Genomic DNA, 16,841 nt, shown 5'->3' with positions numbered 1-16,841 from the left:
CTGTTTCTGGCTATATGGTTTCTCCCATCTCCATTTTCCTGCTGTAACTACCATTTTGTTTAGTTGTTATGAGGAGACTGCAGAGTGTGGAAGCTGTGTAACTTCATTGTAAATTTACCTATGGAAAAGCCTCTATGTTTATGTCTTTGCTAACTTGAAGCATAAAGAAGCATTGGAGAACACCTCTGGAGTCTTTATTCATTGAGTAAACTATCTGTTAAAGCCATCATTCAACCTGCTGCACACACTTACAGACTGGGTATCTACAAGAGGGTCACAGGTACAATCGATGCTGAGACAGAACAAGTGTAAAGCTTGCATAACAGTGTAAATTTGCTGTCCCCTCAAAATATCTCAACACACAGCCATTAATGTCTATACCGCTGGCAACGAAAGTGAATACACCCCTAAGTGAAAATGTCCAAATTGGGCCCGTGGTGTCAATATTTTGTATGGCCACCATTATTTTCCAACACTGCCCTAACCTTCTTGGGCATGGAGTTCACCAGAGCTTCACAGGCTGCCACTGGAGTTCTCTTCCAGTCCTCCATGACGACATCATGGAGCTGGGGGATGTTAGAGACCTTGTACTCCTCCATCTCCTGTTTGAGGATGCCCCACAGATGCTCAAAAGAGTTTAGGTCTGGAGACATGCTTGGCCAGTCCATCAATTTTACCCTCAGCTTCTTTAACAAGGCAGTGGTAGTCTTGGAGGTGTGCTTGGGTTCGTTATCATTTTGGAATACTGCCCTGCAGCCCAGTCTTCGAAGGGAGGGGATCATGCTCTACTTCAGTATGTCACAGTACATGTTGGCATTCATGGTTTCCTCAATGAACTGTAGCTCCCCAGTGCTGGCAGCACTCATGCAACCCCAGACCATGACACTCCCACCACCATGCTTGACTGTAGGCAAGACACTTGTTTTTGTACTCCTCACCTGGTTGCCGCCACACACGCTTGACACCATCTGAATCAAATACGTTTATCTTGGTCTCATCAGACCACAGGATATGGTTCCAGTAATACATGTCCTTAGTCTGCTTGTCTTCAGCATACTGTTTGCAGGGTTTCTCGTGCATCATCTTTAGAAGCGGCTTTCTTCTGGGAGAACAGCCACGCAGACCAATTTGATGCAGTGTGCGGCGTATGGTCTGAGCACTGACAGGCTGACCCCCCACCCCTTCAACCTCTGCAGAAATGCTGGCAGCACTCATACTTCAATTTCCCAAAGATGACCTCTGGATATGACGCTGAGCACATGCACTCAACCTCTTTGGTGGACCATGGGGAGACTTGTTCTGAGTGGAACCTGTCCTGTTAAACCGCTGTATGGTCTTGGCCACCGTGCTGCAGCTCAGTTTCAGGGTCTTGGCAATCTTCTTATAGCCTAGGCCATCTTTATGTAGAGCAAACATTTTTTTTTTCAGATCTTCAGAGAGTTCTTTACCATGAGGTGCCATGTTGAACTTCCAGTGACAAGTATGAGAGAGTGAGAGCAATAACACCAAATTTAACACACCTGCTCCCCATTCACACCTGAGAGACCTTGTAATACTAATGAGTCACATGACATTGAAAGGGAAAATGGCTAATTGGGTCCAATTTGCCCATTTTCACTTAAGGGTGTACTAACTTTTGTTGCCAGCGACTTAGACCTTAATGGCTGTGTGTTGAGTTATTTTGAGGGGACAGTAAATTTACACTGTTATACAAGCTGTACACTCACTACTTTACGTTGTAGCAAAGTGTAATTTCTTCAGTGTTGTCAAATGAAAAGGTATAATAAAATATTTACAAAAATGTGAGGGGTGTACTCACTTTTGTGAGATACTGTATAGCCATATATACTATGGCTTATGCATTCTAAATCCATTGATATTGTATTTATTAAATCAATAGTCATATCTAGTTTACATTTAGGAGTTTTTTTTATGTTGGTATTTTGCTATTCTAAGTCTAAATTTAGTTACAAATAAAATTAAAAAAAAAAAAACGCAAGATTATTATTTTTATTCAATAGGATACCTAGTTACATAGATGGAAAGGTTGAATAAAGACACTAAATGTGTTCCCTGTGCTGCTGGCTCTTACATTAGCTGAAATCATCCTCTAATTGAGCAGAGTGGGATCGGAGGCGGAAAATTTCAATTAATGTAGGAGCTAGCAAAACAAGGGATACATACCATTGACCATGAGTATTGCCTTTTAAGCCCATCTTTTTTTTTTTTTACTAAATTTAGGCGTTAAAAAATATATATATTTTATTTGATGACAGATAAAAATAACAGTGAAATATGGCTATGGTTACCATCAAACAATGAGGGCACATTTATGTCAATGCAGGACAAGCATTCCACAGATGTAGCCCTACCATTTCAGAAATATCTGGAAAAAATCAAATGTCCTTACCTTTCCTATGAAATGATCCATGATCCTTGCTGAAGATTTCATTTGGCACTGTACTGTAATTAGACATTTTGTTTTCTTTCATAGCTTTAAAGGAAGAATGCTCTACTACTGAATCTATGGCAGCATCATCCAGATCTTTTCCCAGGAATTTGCAGATCTTTACAACATTGCTCCTCAGATCCTGTTGTATTAAACAAGTGTGTATTTTGTTTAATCTTTTAAATAAACTTTTCTATAATCATTCACCTGCAATAGGCTAAAAGATAAATTATAGTGAACAGAACTAGAAAGTTATTTAAAGGGGTTGTAAAGTCAGAAGGTTTATTTTCATCTTGATGGATTCTATGCATCACCTTCTGTGTGTAGCAGTCCCCCTCAGCCCTCCCTAATGCTTACTTGAGACCCATCTCAATCAAGCAATGTCCACGACTGTCTCAGCCATCTGGGACTCCCCTCCTCATTGGCTAAGACACAGCAGCGGCACCGTTGGCTCCTGCTGCTGTCAAAGTCAGCTGGCCAATCAAATGAGAAAGGGGGTGGGGCCGAACCACAGTTCCATGTCTGAATGAATGCACAGAGCTGCGATTCAGCTCGGCTGCCCTGATAGCAAACACCTTGCTGTGGGGGCACTCAAAGGGAGGGAGGGGCCAGAAGCAGTGACAAGGGACCGGAGAAGGGGAGGATTGGGGCTGCTCTGTGCAAAACCAACTGCACAGAACAAATAAGTACAACATGTTTGTTATTTTTTATTTAAAAAAAATGAGACTTTACAATCACTTTAATAGCCAGCAGAAGAATGACCCATTCCATGTAAATCTTTGCGGATACAGTTGCTTTTTGGGGGGGGGGGGTAAATTAGATGGAATTTTTAAATTCAAGTGCAGCACACTTGGGCCACCAGAACCTGAGGTGCCAGAGATACAGAAGTGGAATTCATGTACTTTTGTAATCTGAATGGTCACTGTACAACTCCTAACATTTTGCTCTACACTGCTTCCTGCAGTTACTATAGGATACCCTGCAAACCTTTGCCTCCTAGCTGATGATTATGGCTGTCAGGGCAGAAAGGACTTTTCTTCAATTAGTGCTTAGCTCAAATTTATTTTTAATACTGGAAACTATGTTGAAACATAAGGATACACAGAAACTACATAAAGAATAAAGAAAAAAAAAATAATAATAATAACTCAGCCTTTCATTAAAGTGGTAGTAAACCACAGTTGAAGGGGGAAAAAATTCCCCTGCAAGGCAATGTCATATTGTGCTAGTATGCATTGTATATTAGCACATTATGAGAGACTTACCTTAAAACGAAACCCTCCAGCAGCTGTCGCCACTGAAAAGGATTCCATCTTCACCCGGTCTTCCTTCTGGGTACGCAGCCTCCGGCTACATGAGTGACTGGGGGTGTGAAGACATCATTCCCACGCATGTGCACAGGAGCCGCCGTTTACAGCATGGGAATACCATGCCGGACCTTCAGAGGGCATGCACCAGTGACGTCACCAGCTGCATGCACTCTGAATATCTCCTAAATAGCGCAAGTTTAGGAGATATCCACAGGCCCTTATTATAGGCTTACCTGTAAGTATACGTGGTCACATTAACAGAAACTAGAGAAAACTTCCTTGATATTAGTCTGTAAACATTGGCAAGCCTGGCTCACCACATGCAGGACTGGATAAACGACAAGTTGTTATATACAGTACATCCAACAAGTTAGAGGCCTTGCTGGTGTCACCTTGGTCATTGTCAGGAGTTATCCATACTCCACTTTCCAGGTTTCCAAATCAAAACTATGTTACTTAGAGATACAATAATAACCTAGTGGGAACAAAAAAAGGTAGTCAGGTTGCTGGGTTCTCTGTCATCTTTGATGCCCCCCACTTCATCCCCAATCTTTCCACAGGTTTAGGATGGAAGTTATAACAAGAGGATATTTGTATAATATGTATTTGACAGTCATTTTGTAGGGCCTCCCTGGGAGGACACTGACGTGATGGAGCATTCACTACAGCATTGTAAATGCAATGTATTAAAAATATGTATTCATGGCATCACTGCTGTACCCGTGTTTAAAAAAAAAAAAAATATATATATATATATATATATATATATATATATATATATATATATATAAAAATAAAACGGTGCATGCAAAAAAATGCAAGATCAATTCCTAATCATTTAAAGAGAAATGTTCACTAAATTGACAGTGCTTTACCATGTTACAGTACATTCAGCAAGTGTGACACACTGCCTAGATAAGGGGGCTGTGGTATCCAAGGTTCATTTTTAAATAAAACGATATACAGGGGTTGTAAATAGACACAATAAACATAACTCGAGAGAGAGAAGGGGAGAAGAAGAGGGAGAGGGAGAGAGACAGATAGAGGCATAGGGCCAACAAACCAAAAAGAGGTCAGAATATTGTCCAGGCATTGTGGCTGAAGGTCAAGGTAGTTGACTATACGGACTAGTGGGAATCTTTTGCTGGGTAGGGTGGCCTAGCCATATTTTTTTGAAGACTGTTTTATAAAGTTTTAAAGCTAGAGGACACATCATTGAAGGGTATTAACCAGACTTAGACAGTGGTTATCATAGTACTCAAAGAAGGTTTTTTTTTTCTTTTCCGTTGCTATTATAATAGTTAGAAATAAAGTATCCTTCTAGTGGGGTTCAAGCCTCTTGGGTGTCATGCTATAGAATCATCACAAAGGAAGGCTGCCACTGGTGACCTTCTTCTGAAGTAGTGATGGGCCAAACATCATGGCTCTTTAGCCAATCATGGCTCTGACAGGACATTGTGCTGTGATTGGCCAAAGCATATAGGTCAGATGCATGTTTTGGCCAATCATCAGCAATCAATGCACTGCAACAGTGCATTATGGGGCGCTTATCAGCGGGAAAACTTCCCATGAACACACGAATAGCTGATCTTCAAGTCAGCTGATCTTTTGCTGGGTAGGGTGGCCTAGCCATATTTTTTTGAAGACTGTTTTATAAAGTTTTAAAGCTAGAGGACACACCATTGAAGGGTATTAACCAGACTTAGACAGTGGTTATCATAGTACTCAAAGAAGGTTTTTTTTCTTTTCCATTGCTATTATAATAGTTAGAAATAAAGTATCCTTCTAGTGGGGTTCAAGCCTCTTGTGTGTCATGCTATAGAATCCTCACAAAGGAAGGCTGCCACTGGTGACCTTCTTCTGAAGTAGTGATGGGCCGAACATCATGGCTCTGACAGGACATTGTGCTGTGATTGCCCAAAGCATACAGGTCAGATACATGTTTTGGCCAATCATCAGCAATCAATGCACTGCAACAGTGCATTATGGGGCGCTTATCAGCGGGCGAACTTCCCATGAACACACAAACAGCTGATGTTCAAGTCAGCTGATCTTTTGCTGGGTAGGGTAGCCTAGCCATATTTTTTTGAAGACTGTTTTACAAAGTTTTAAAGCTAGTGGACACACCATTGAAGGGTATTAACCAGACTTAGACGGTGGTTATCATAGTACTCAAAGAAGGTTTTTTTTCTTTTCCATTGCTATTATAATAGTTAGAAATAAAGTATCCTTCTAGTGGGGTTCAAGCCTCTTGTGTGTCATGCTATAGAATCATCACAAAGGAAGGCTGCCACTGGTGACCTTCTTCTGAAGTAGTGATGGGCCAAACATCATGGCTCTTTGGCCAATCATGGCTCTGACAGGACATTGTGCTGTGATTGGCCAAAGCATACAGGTCAGGTGCATGTTTTGGCCAATCATCAGCAATCAATGCACTGCAACAGTGCATTATTGGTTGCTTATCAGCGGGCGAACTTCCCACCAAACACACAAACAGCTGATGTTCAAGTCAAACTTAAGTTCAACTCCAACACAGAGCCCATCCCTATTCTGAAGATGCTACAGTAACTGTCTAGATGTGGTGTTGACCCTCTGGCATTAGTATTTTCTCCCTCCATATTTCTCTCATGACAGGTTTCTTTCAAGCACTACTTGAAGTTACAATACAATATTTTAACAATTATAATCTTACAGGCTAAGTTCACCTTTAAAAAAAAAAAAAATCACTGCACATATTTTTGCAGGTAATGCCAGGATCCTGCAGAATCTCAGTATAGCTGTCCCCCCTTACCTCCAGTATGGGCACAGTAACTGGAGAGTAGGAAGATCAATGAACTACAAGAGCACTCACCAGTGCCCTTGCAGTTCAGTGATAACTACAAGCCATCTGCTGCAGTGGCAGACAGTAGCTGTAGTTAATTCAGACACAGATCACTGTGAATGATGTGGCCGTATAGACTTAACCCCAAACAGCCGTGTTCTTTTTAAATTATGACAGTGGGTGTGAGGAGAAGATCCCACAGCCATTGTCACAGCAGGGGATGGAAGTGGCACAGATAGGTGCTCTTTCATAATATCTTATACCCTAAATACTGGTGTAACATGTAACATGTTACCGCCAGAGGTGAATTTATCATTTAAAGGAGAAAGCAGATACAAGATCACGCATTCTACACAGAGGCAAAATATCACACCGGATTACTACACAGATCTGGAAGAAATACACAAGGCACATCAAGATTTAGCAATACACATGCCTTTTGTATTTAGAACTGGTAAAAAAAAAAAAAAAAAAAATTATATATATATATATATATATATATATATATATATATATATATACACAGGCGGTCCCCGGGTTACGACAAGATAGGGTCTATAGGTTTTCTCTCAAGTTGAATTTGTTTGGAAGGTGAAACAGGTACATTTTTTAAGTGTAGCTCCAGCTAAAATAATATTTTTTTGTATGTTTTTTGGATAGCATAGGGAAGAGTTAACAACCCTGTAACATTTGTTTTGCTGTCTGTGTCCCTGTTCAGAAGATTTCACCTCACTTTTCTGTCCTTATGACAATTGGATTTTGAAATTTTTGGGTTGTCGTGGAAACAAGGATTGGTGATACAGCCCCATTGGAGACACCTTTTTCCGATGATAATTCTTCCAGGAGTGAATTTCCCTTCCTAGGGGTAGATTTCCTCTCACTTCTTGTTGTCTCCGTTTGTAAGTAGGAGTCGTTTGTAAGTCGGATGTTTGTAACCCAGGGACCGTCTGTGTATATATATATATATTTATATTTTGTTACACCAGAGTTCAGCTTTAAAGAAACATCCAGCCCTTACAGAAGCAGGGTGCTACTACAATTTTAGAAAAACATAATATATTATTCTTATTTTGATAAATGACAACACTGGCAGAATAAGACTAAGAGGGCCTGTCTTTCAAATACGATAGTTTGCAAAAATGTAAAATGCGTACAATTTCTGAAGTTAAATGAATTCTCTATCTCACTGGCCATTTACATTTCAACTAAAATGTTGTGTCCTATAACCACCTTCTCTAAGTGCACTGAGAATACAAAGTGGTCCTAATATCGACTTCTGATGGTGGGGGTTCTTGACATCTGATGTAAGGAAGGGTGGGGTGTTCTAGAAATCTAGACCTACATATACAACTAGCCCTTTCAGGGCAAACATAATGCTCATACGGCCCGTGGTGAAATTGATTTTGACACTTCTGCTCTACAGTTAATGATCAAGAAAATATTTCTCTGTAGATAAGACCTACCTTTGTCATATTGTCATAAGACAAAAGCAAGAAGTTTGGATTGTCTTTCATTGTCAGCCATCCTTTCACATGTTCAAACCACCGCCCAAAAATAACTAAAAGGCAAGCACAATTTAGAAACCAATTCAGTGTAATTTTAATAGATTTCTATAATTCTTTTATTAAACTTTAGGTACCTTTTAGACCTTTGCAGTCCATGTTATTGTGCACCATAATGCATGGTACTGTATATGTGTTGTGTCCTGGTCATGGCGCAGGGTGGATGAGTTGCAGTTTACCATAATTTAAAAGAATTTAAATGAAACCACCACACAAAGTGTTGTGCATTGTTGCGCTTGTGGAAACACATGAATAAATGTGTAAAAAAAAAATGCAACACAGGATTTGTAATTTAATCGTGTGGTGTGGCGGAATGAAACCACCACACAAAGTGTTGTGCATTGTTGCGCTTGTGGAAACACATGAATAAATGTGTAAAAAAAAAATGCAACACAGGATTTGTAATTTAATCGTGTGGTGTGGCGGATATGTGTATATCACAAGATTAAGCATACAGAATTACAGTATTTCAATAGTGTATTTATCCGTATGACCAGAGTTTTATTTTAAAGCTGATGCCCATTTGCCCAGACAGAGGAGACAAGCAGAAAAAACAGTTCTCATCGGAAAAATCCTGTCCAAAATTTTGGTTGCATCAGCCTCCTAGGTGGAAAAACTATACAGGGCATTGAAGGGACCAGTCTTGTGTTGTACATACAGCATAGGACATTTTTGTAGCTGCTTCTAGGGGTGTCAGGTGTTTTTTCCCTGCCTCTAAACTCCCCTGCATGTTAGCCTAAGTGTCAATGCACACACAGGCTTTTAGCAGTGTTTAATAGCATAGGCTTTAGAGCCCAGAATAAAAACCCCATGCCAGTGTGACCAGAAGCAGGAACATGTTGTAAAAAAAAAAAAATGCACTAAAAACGCCTACAAGCACATAAATGCTAGGCGCGTTTAGCACTTGAGCGTTAATTCATTTCAATGGCCAGAATAAATTGTTATTCTGGCCAATCAAAAGAATTAACGCCCAAGCTCTTGACACCTGTAAACATGCCTAAAAGCTTGTAAAAGCTTTATACATTTTTACAAGCATCAGGCTTTTTTCTGCCAAAACGCTACTGCCAGGAGAAAAGGCTTCTAGGAGAATTTGTCAAAATGTCCTGCAGGAAGCCTAAAGCTTTCCAAAGAGGACTTAAAGAGGAAGTAAACCCTCCTCTGCAAGTTGTACCTATAGGTAAGCCTAAGATAATACCTATAGGTACTGAAATATCTCCTAAACATGTACCGTTTAGGAGATATTTACCTTACATGCAGCCAGTGACGTCACTGGCGCATGCGCTCTGAAGGAATGGCCGCTGGTGCCGTTCCTTCAGAGCCCCCTGCCGTGACCGTCGGCTCCCACGTGCGTGCGCGGGAGTGACGTCACCGCGGCTCTGGCCAATCAGATGGCCGGATGCCGCGATCCTGGAAAATGGGCGACTGAACATGTCGCTCGTCATACAGGTAAGCGGGGGCTCTTTCTGAGGTAAGTATTTCATAATGAGCTAGTATGTGATGCATACTAGCTCATTATGTGTTTCTCTTTCAGGGTGTAAAAAAAAAAAAAATCGGGTTAACAACCTCTTTAACAAGGAGATATCAGACCAACAAAATACATATTTTTTCTGAGGATAATGAAGTTTATGCACATACTCTTAGTGGTGTTCATTTGTGATATTTAAATTACGGTATATATATACATATATATATATATATATATATATATATATATATATATATATATATATCTCCACGTTTGACTCTTTCCACACCAGAGTTTGTCTTTTGAGGGTTTTTGATAGGTTGCCTGCTTTTTGGGCTAGTCCCCACTTTACCAAAGTATATATACAGGTACATTTCATAAAATTAGAATCATCAAAATGTTTATTTATTTTAATAATACAATTCAAAATATAAGTAAAGCTCTGAAATCACAGAGCTCTCGTATGCACGAGAAAAAAGGAGGGCTTGGATACACCAATTTGAATGGGATTTTTTACGGTACCGATTAGAAAAATTTAGTAAAGACAAAGAAGATATAAAATATTATAGATTTTATTCAAAACATTAAAAAATTCATCTTGTTGAAAATTTTAGGATAAATGTTGGTTTACATAGAAAACATACAAGAACATACAGAGACCACATATGTCTATGGACAATGAAATATATCACATGAGTAACTGCGTATACATATATAGGACCATATCAAGTGGCTGATAATTGCTCAAAGTGAATAAGCAGTGGGTTCATCCACTATGGCAATATTCAGCGCCCACCCGACATGTTTCAAAACAGGGGCTTCTTCAGGGGCATAGCATACAGTATAGTGATGGTCATATTGCTATATGAGGCATAAAACACAAAAAAGAATAATATTAGAAACAACACAACATCAAAAGTTCGCATTGATTATGGTGGTGCATGCCAAAAAGCCGTGCAGGTCCCCAGGGAAACAAAATTCCCTCTACTGCTGAGAGAGCCCCAAACACCGGAGGAAACACCAGAGCATCGTGCACATGCAGGGGCAGACCAGGGGTGTATTGACATGCTGGGGGGGACGGGTGCGGGAGCAGATTTTGATAGACAGAATACGAAGATGTGCGGTAAAGGCTTTATATATAGTATCTTAACTGCATGCAGCATGCAGGTGAGCCTAACAAGGCATATTATACCTCAATAAGAATTTAGTAGCGTGGCATCTTCATGTATGATATATTTAGAAGATATTTAACATGTATGGTAATAAAGGGAGTGGGGAGAACAATTACATACAGCCTGCTGGACAGATAGCATCTCCATAGGGCAACTTATAGCCGTGTCATCTAAAATAATAATCCATAGAAAGAGCCACTAGATTAGATCGATGGATTGGTAATAGGGAAAAACGACAAACAAAAGCTGTAACATATGGAGAGTTAAGGGGCAGTAATATATATGTATACCTGCGGACAGTTATATATGGCTATAGTTTGTATGGCGCCAGTAGTTTGTATCTAGTATGGCGCCAGTTCGTGGGGATGTCAGACGCATAGCCTGCATTGGTGAGTAATTCTATATACCTTCCATCTTCTGGACATACATATGATAATTTGGAGGTAATCTCGAGCACTATTGCTCTTGTTTTTATCTCTTTATAGCCTATTGCTGCCCGGTCTGGAGACTCAGACTGTCTGCAAACTTGGAGCAGTTTGATCTAAATCTATCTGTACATACGGCTTGGCACACCGCCATACAAACTATAGCCATATATAACTGTCCGCAGGTATACATATATATTACTGTCCCTTAACTCTCCATATGTTACAGCTTTTGTTTGTCGTTTTTCCCTATTACCAATCCATCGATCTAATCTAGTGGCTCTTTCTATGGATTATTATTTTAGATGACACGGCTATAAGTTGCCCTATGGAGATGCTATCTGTCCAGCAGGCTGTATGTAATTGTTCTCCCCACTCCCTTTATTACCATACATGTTAAATATCTTCTAAATATATCATACATGAAGATGCCACGCTACTAAATTCTTATTGAGGTATAATATGCCTTGTTAGGCTCACCTGCATGCTGCATGCAGTTAAGATACTATATATAAAGCCTTTACCGCACATCTTCGTGTTCTGTCTATCAAAATGTGCTCCCGCACCCGTCCCCCCCAGCATGTCAATACACCCCTGGTCTGCCCCTGCATGTGCACGATGCTCTGGTGTTTCCTCCAGTGTTTGGGGCTCTCTCAGCAGTAGAGGGAATTTTGTTTCCCTGGGGACCTGCACGGCTTTTTGGCATGCACCACCATAATCAATGCGAACTTTTGATCTTGTGTTGTTTCTAATATTATTCTTTTTTGTGTTTTATGCCTCATATAGCAATATGACCATCACTATACTGTATGCTATGCCCCTGAAGAAGCCCCTGTGGTGAAACATGTCGGGCGGGCGCTGAATATTGCCATAGTGGATGAACCCACTGCTTATTCACTTTGAGCAACTATCAGCCACTTGATATGGTCCTATATATGTATACGCAGTTACTCATGTGATATATTTCATTGTCCATAGACATATGTGGTCTCTGTATGTTCTTGTATGTTTTCTATGTAAACCAACATTCATCCTAAAATTTTTTAACAAGATGAATTTTTTAATGTTTTGAATAAAATCTATAATATTTTATATCTTCTTTGTCTTTACTAAATTTTTCTAATCGGTACCGTAAAAAGTCCCATTCAAATTGATGTATCCAAGCCCTCCTTTTTTCTCGTGCATACGAGAGCTCTGTGATTTCAGAGCTTTACTTATATTTAAGTACAGGGATGTTGGTACCAGATATTTTAAGTATATCTATAACGAACTCACTTTAAGAGACACCTTAAACTCATACAATACAATTCAAAAACTGAAACTCATATTTTATATAGCTGCGTTACACACAGAGTGATACATTTCAAGCATTTCTTTCTTTTAATTTTAAAGATTATGGCTTACCTAGTTCAGCTCTTTGGGTGTACTTTGTACCTCCAAAGAGTGAACCTTTGATCACAAGCTGAGCAGCTTATGTGTGTTTTGTAGAACCAGCGACTGGCTTCAAATTGAAAGCGGTGCGGCACTTTTACACAGCCGGCCGAACGGTGCCACCCCCCCTCCCCTTCCGCCAGCGGCGCACCCTCCTCCCGTGGTTCCTGGGCTGTCCAGCGCATAGAAACGCCCGGAAACACATCTGCTGGTGGGGGAGAGAGACTGCAGTGAGACCGTGGCAAATCCATGCCTCGATCTCACCTGCAAAAACCGTATGCACACTTTCCTGGCCAGTACAGATTGGAGACAAATTTAACCACTTAAAGGCCTATTTCGGACACTTTTTGTTTACAAGTTAAAATCAGTATTTTTTTCCTAGAAAACTACTTAGAACCCCCAAACATTATATATATATATATTTTTTTAGCAAAGACTCTGGAGAATAAAATGGCGGTCATTGCAATATTTTTTGTCACGTGGTATTTGCGCAACGGTCTTTAAAAAGCATTTTATTTGGAAAAAATTACGAAAAATCACATTTCACTGCATTTAAAAAAAACTAAACAGTAAAGTTAGCCCATTTTTTATATATTGTGAAAGATGATGTCATGCTGAGTAAATAGATACCCAACATGTTATGGTTTAAAATTGCGCACACCTGTGGGATGGCGACAAACTACGGTCAATAGAAATCTCAATAGGCGACGCTTTAACATTTTTTAACGGTTACCAGTTTAGAGTTAGAGTGTAGCTCTTTTTTTAAATTATTGCTCACTCTCTGGCGATCGCGGTGATATCTCACATGTGTGGTTTGAAAAGCGATTTCATTCGCGGCTCGACTTCCATATGCGTTTTCTTTCGTACGCGAGCTAATGGCGACGGAGGCGGCTACAAATTTTTTTTTCCTATTTATTTTATTTTTTTTTTAACTTTATCACAGGTTTTAAAAAAAAAAAATCTGATCACTTTTATTGCTGTCACAAGTAATGTAAACATACCTTGTGACAGCAATACGCAGTGAAAGGTACTCTTTATGGAGGGATCGAGGATCTAAAAAGACCCTAGACCCCTCCATTACACTTCCATGTAATCAAAATGCCGCAAACGGCATTTTTGAATATACTAGTTTTTAAATTTGCCGCCTTTAGCAGCAGAGTAACCCGGATGTGATGTCATGGACGCCACCTCCGGGTTACGTCATCGGAGACCCGATCGAAGCCGCGTCCGGCTTTGATTGGGACTCCATCCAGCCGGTGGGATGGGAGACCCGGGCAAAGCCACGGAAGGTGGCGGGAGGGTGGGGGGGGGGGGCGGCTCCCGAGCTGCATCGGTCATTACCGCCGGAAAGCCGACTGCCGGCTCTAAACAACGGTACCGGGGTGATGCGTCTATTTAGATGCATCACCCCGGTATAACACCGCAAAGTCAGCCGATGTAGCCCTACGTCACTTTGTGGTAAGTGGTTAACCAAGCCGATCTGTGCTTGCTTAAGGTTGAATATATATAGTTTTATAGTTTTATTAGTAAAATTGTAGATGATTACCCAAACAAGCACTCAAAAAGAATGAGCACAAATACACATACACATGGTATAACAAAGTCAATTGTGAAATGAGAAATACACAATAGAAGGGGGTCTATATCCTGAACCAGGAACTGTTTGTGTGTTTTAACACAGTCAAGGGTCAGCAAAAGACAATACTAATATTGCAAATACCAAGAACAGTTGACTCCTATGGCTCTGACCCAAGCATAGGAATTTAGCGCAGGATCGGGAGAACCGTAATAGATCAATTCACAATAACATTAATGAAAAAGAGAAGAGTAAAGAGATGAGGAGGGAAAAGATGGAAAAAAGAAATAAGAAAGAAAGAGAGGGCAGAGACAAGTTTGCTTGATTTTTAGAAAGTAAAGAAAGGGTTTACTGACCTAGTCTTTTTCTCAATTTCTCAGATGAGGAATAGTGCATCCAAATGCTCCAGAGTTTAGTAAATATTTCCCATCCATCAAGCTCCTTGGCCTGCATCTCCTCCATAAACAATTTGTAATTTATTTCGGACACCCACACAGAAAAGGATGGAGGGGGGTAATCTCCAGTTTCTACAGATTAACTGTCTAGCTGCGGAAAAAAAGAATCTAAGCAGGCTAGATTTCTGGGATCTAACTGTGCCTCCAAATATAGACAGTAGAGCTTTGGATGGGGAGAGGGCAAGGGGCTCATTATAGACCTCTGTATAAATCTGGAATATCTGTGACCAAAAAGGGCAAATCCAGTCACATTCCTACAAGACATATATAGAAAGAAAGATCCCCAACTATTCGGAACCCTGGATGTGGGTTGCTGTCCTCTCTATTGGATACAACAAGCAAAAAAAAAAAAAAAAAAACACCTTGGTTGGGACTATATAGGCTACCACACATCCAGTAAGTATAACAAATATAATTGTATTCAATGTATTAAAAGATCAACGGATCATAGTGTGCAGAAATGTGCAATGCAAAACAGACATAAAGACAAATACAGGGTATAAAACCAAAATGGTATTAAAAACAAAACAGCAGCTGGTATATGGTATAGTTCACGAAATGTGAAATAGCATGTGGAAATCCTCCAAACCCGACGCGTTTCAGGTGAGATCACTTTTCTTCAGAGGTGTGTAGATGGAGTATTGGGATTTCCAGAAAATGTACGAGGCAGCAAGCTGGTCGTAAACAGTGAGGAACCATACAGAGCAGATGGAGAAAAAGGAGTGCTGTAAATGATGATGCCAGTGAGGTGGTATTGCCTGTAGCGGGAAGGTAATGGATCTCCATTCATTTTACTGTTATGAAGTTACCTTCTGTCACTCTTCCACTCACCTCAGTCAGTCAGCCTGACTCTGAGGTGAGGAGAGGAGATCCAGGGCTCCAAGTGACGTCACTCGGGGAGGCAACAAGGTCGGAGGCGGAGTCAAGGTCCCGACTCCGTTCACTATGCAGAGATGCCGCTGCTGCTGTGCTCCCGCTCATACGGATTAATGGATCAGCTCAGGAGGTGCCGCAATCTGCTTGTTAGGTGAGGAGTGACACCAGCTGCCCTGGTCCTGCAGGAGGAGCAATGGGAACGGTGTTCCTGCTGTGGAAAAAGTGCGGGAACGCCGTTCCCATGCGTTCCTGCAGGACTCGAGCCCTGCCTAAAATATAACACAAAACAAAGCAAAATGCTATATGTGGCGGAAAACTAACACTGCACATCACCCTGAACACACTATCCCCACCATGAAACATGGTGGTGGCAGCATCATGTTGTGGGGATGCTTTTCTTCAGCAGGGACAGGGAAGTTGGTCAGAGTTGATGGGAAGATGGATGGAGCCAAATACAGGGTAATCTTAGAAGAAAACCTGTTAGAGTCTGCAAAAGACTTGAGACTTGGACAAAGGTTCACCTTCCAGCAGTACAACGAGCTACAATGGAATGGTTTAGATCAAAGCATATTCATGTGTTAGAATGGTCCAGTCAAAGTCCAGACCTAAATACTATTGGGAATCTGTGGCAAGACTTGACAATTGCTGTTCGCAGACGCTCTCTATCCAATCTGACAGAGCTTGAGCTATTTTTCTAAGAAGATTGGGCAAAAATTTCACTCTGTAGATGTGCACAGCTGGTTTGAGATATATCCAAAAACATTTGCAGCTGTAACTGCAGGGAAAGGTGGTTCTACAAAGTATCCTCATGTACAAAGTAAATCCAGTATGACTCGGGGGCTGAATACAAATGCATCCCACACTTTTCAGATATTTATTTGTAAAAAAAGTCTGAAAACCATTTATCATTTCCTTCTACTTCACAATTATGTGACATTTTGTGTTGGTCTAACACATAAAATCCCCCAAAAATACATTTATGTTTTTGGTTGTAACATGACAAAATTTGGAAAGTTTCAAGGTGTATGAATACTTTTTCAAGGCTCTGTAATATGTAATATACCTGCCAATGCATTTTATATTTTTATATGTTCTTTTAACCAACATTAAAAATAAAGATTGTTATATGATTTTGCTACTGCCTCAAAGATCCCGTGGGAAATGTATGACGCACTAGGTAAACTATAATGAGGTTTAAAACGCTTACTTTTTTTTGCAATGTTCCATTCCATTCCCAAGAAACAGCAGCGTGTGAAAGGAAATCTCTCCAAATAAGGAAATCTCCTCTTGACAGTTGTA

At 40.4% G+C, this 16,841-nt stretch overlaps 1 protein-coding gene across 1 annotated transcript in view; it reads right to left on the bottom strand.

The window, feature by feature from the left end:
* LOC309567750 (sulfotransferase 2B1-like) overlaps positions 1-16,841 on the bottom strand; it is a 98,738-nt gene that overhangs the window by 7,578 nt on the left and 74,319 nt on the right. The window contains exons 5-6 of the mRNA XM_082273196.1: positions 8,044-8,138; positions 2,411-2,591 (exon numbers count right to left, since the gene is read on the bottom strand). Coding sequence (XP_082129322.1) covers positions 2,411-2,591; positions 8,044-8,138 — 276 coding nt within the window. The remainder of the gene's footprint in view (positions 1-2,410; positions 2,592-8,043; positions 8,139-16,841) is intronic.

The sequence above is a fragment of the Pelophylax lessonae genome (assembly GCF_965119305.1).
Source record: "Pelophylax lessonae genome assembly, chromosome: 12".
Classification (NCBI taxonomy): domain Eukaryota; kingdom Metazoa; phylum Chordata; class Amphibia; order Anura; family Ranidae; genus Pelophylax; species Pelophylax lessonae.
Note: the sequence above shows the minus strand (reverse complement) of the source record. Positions and strands in the feature narration are given on the sequence as shown.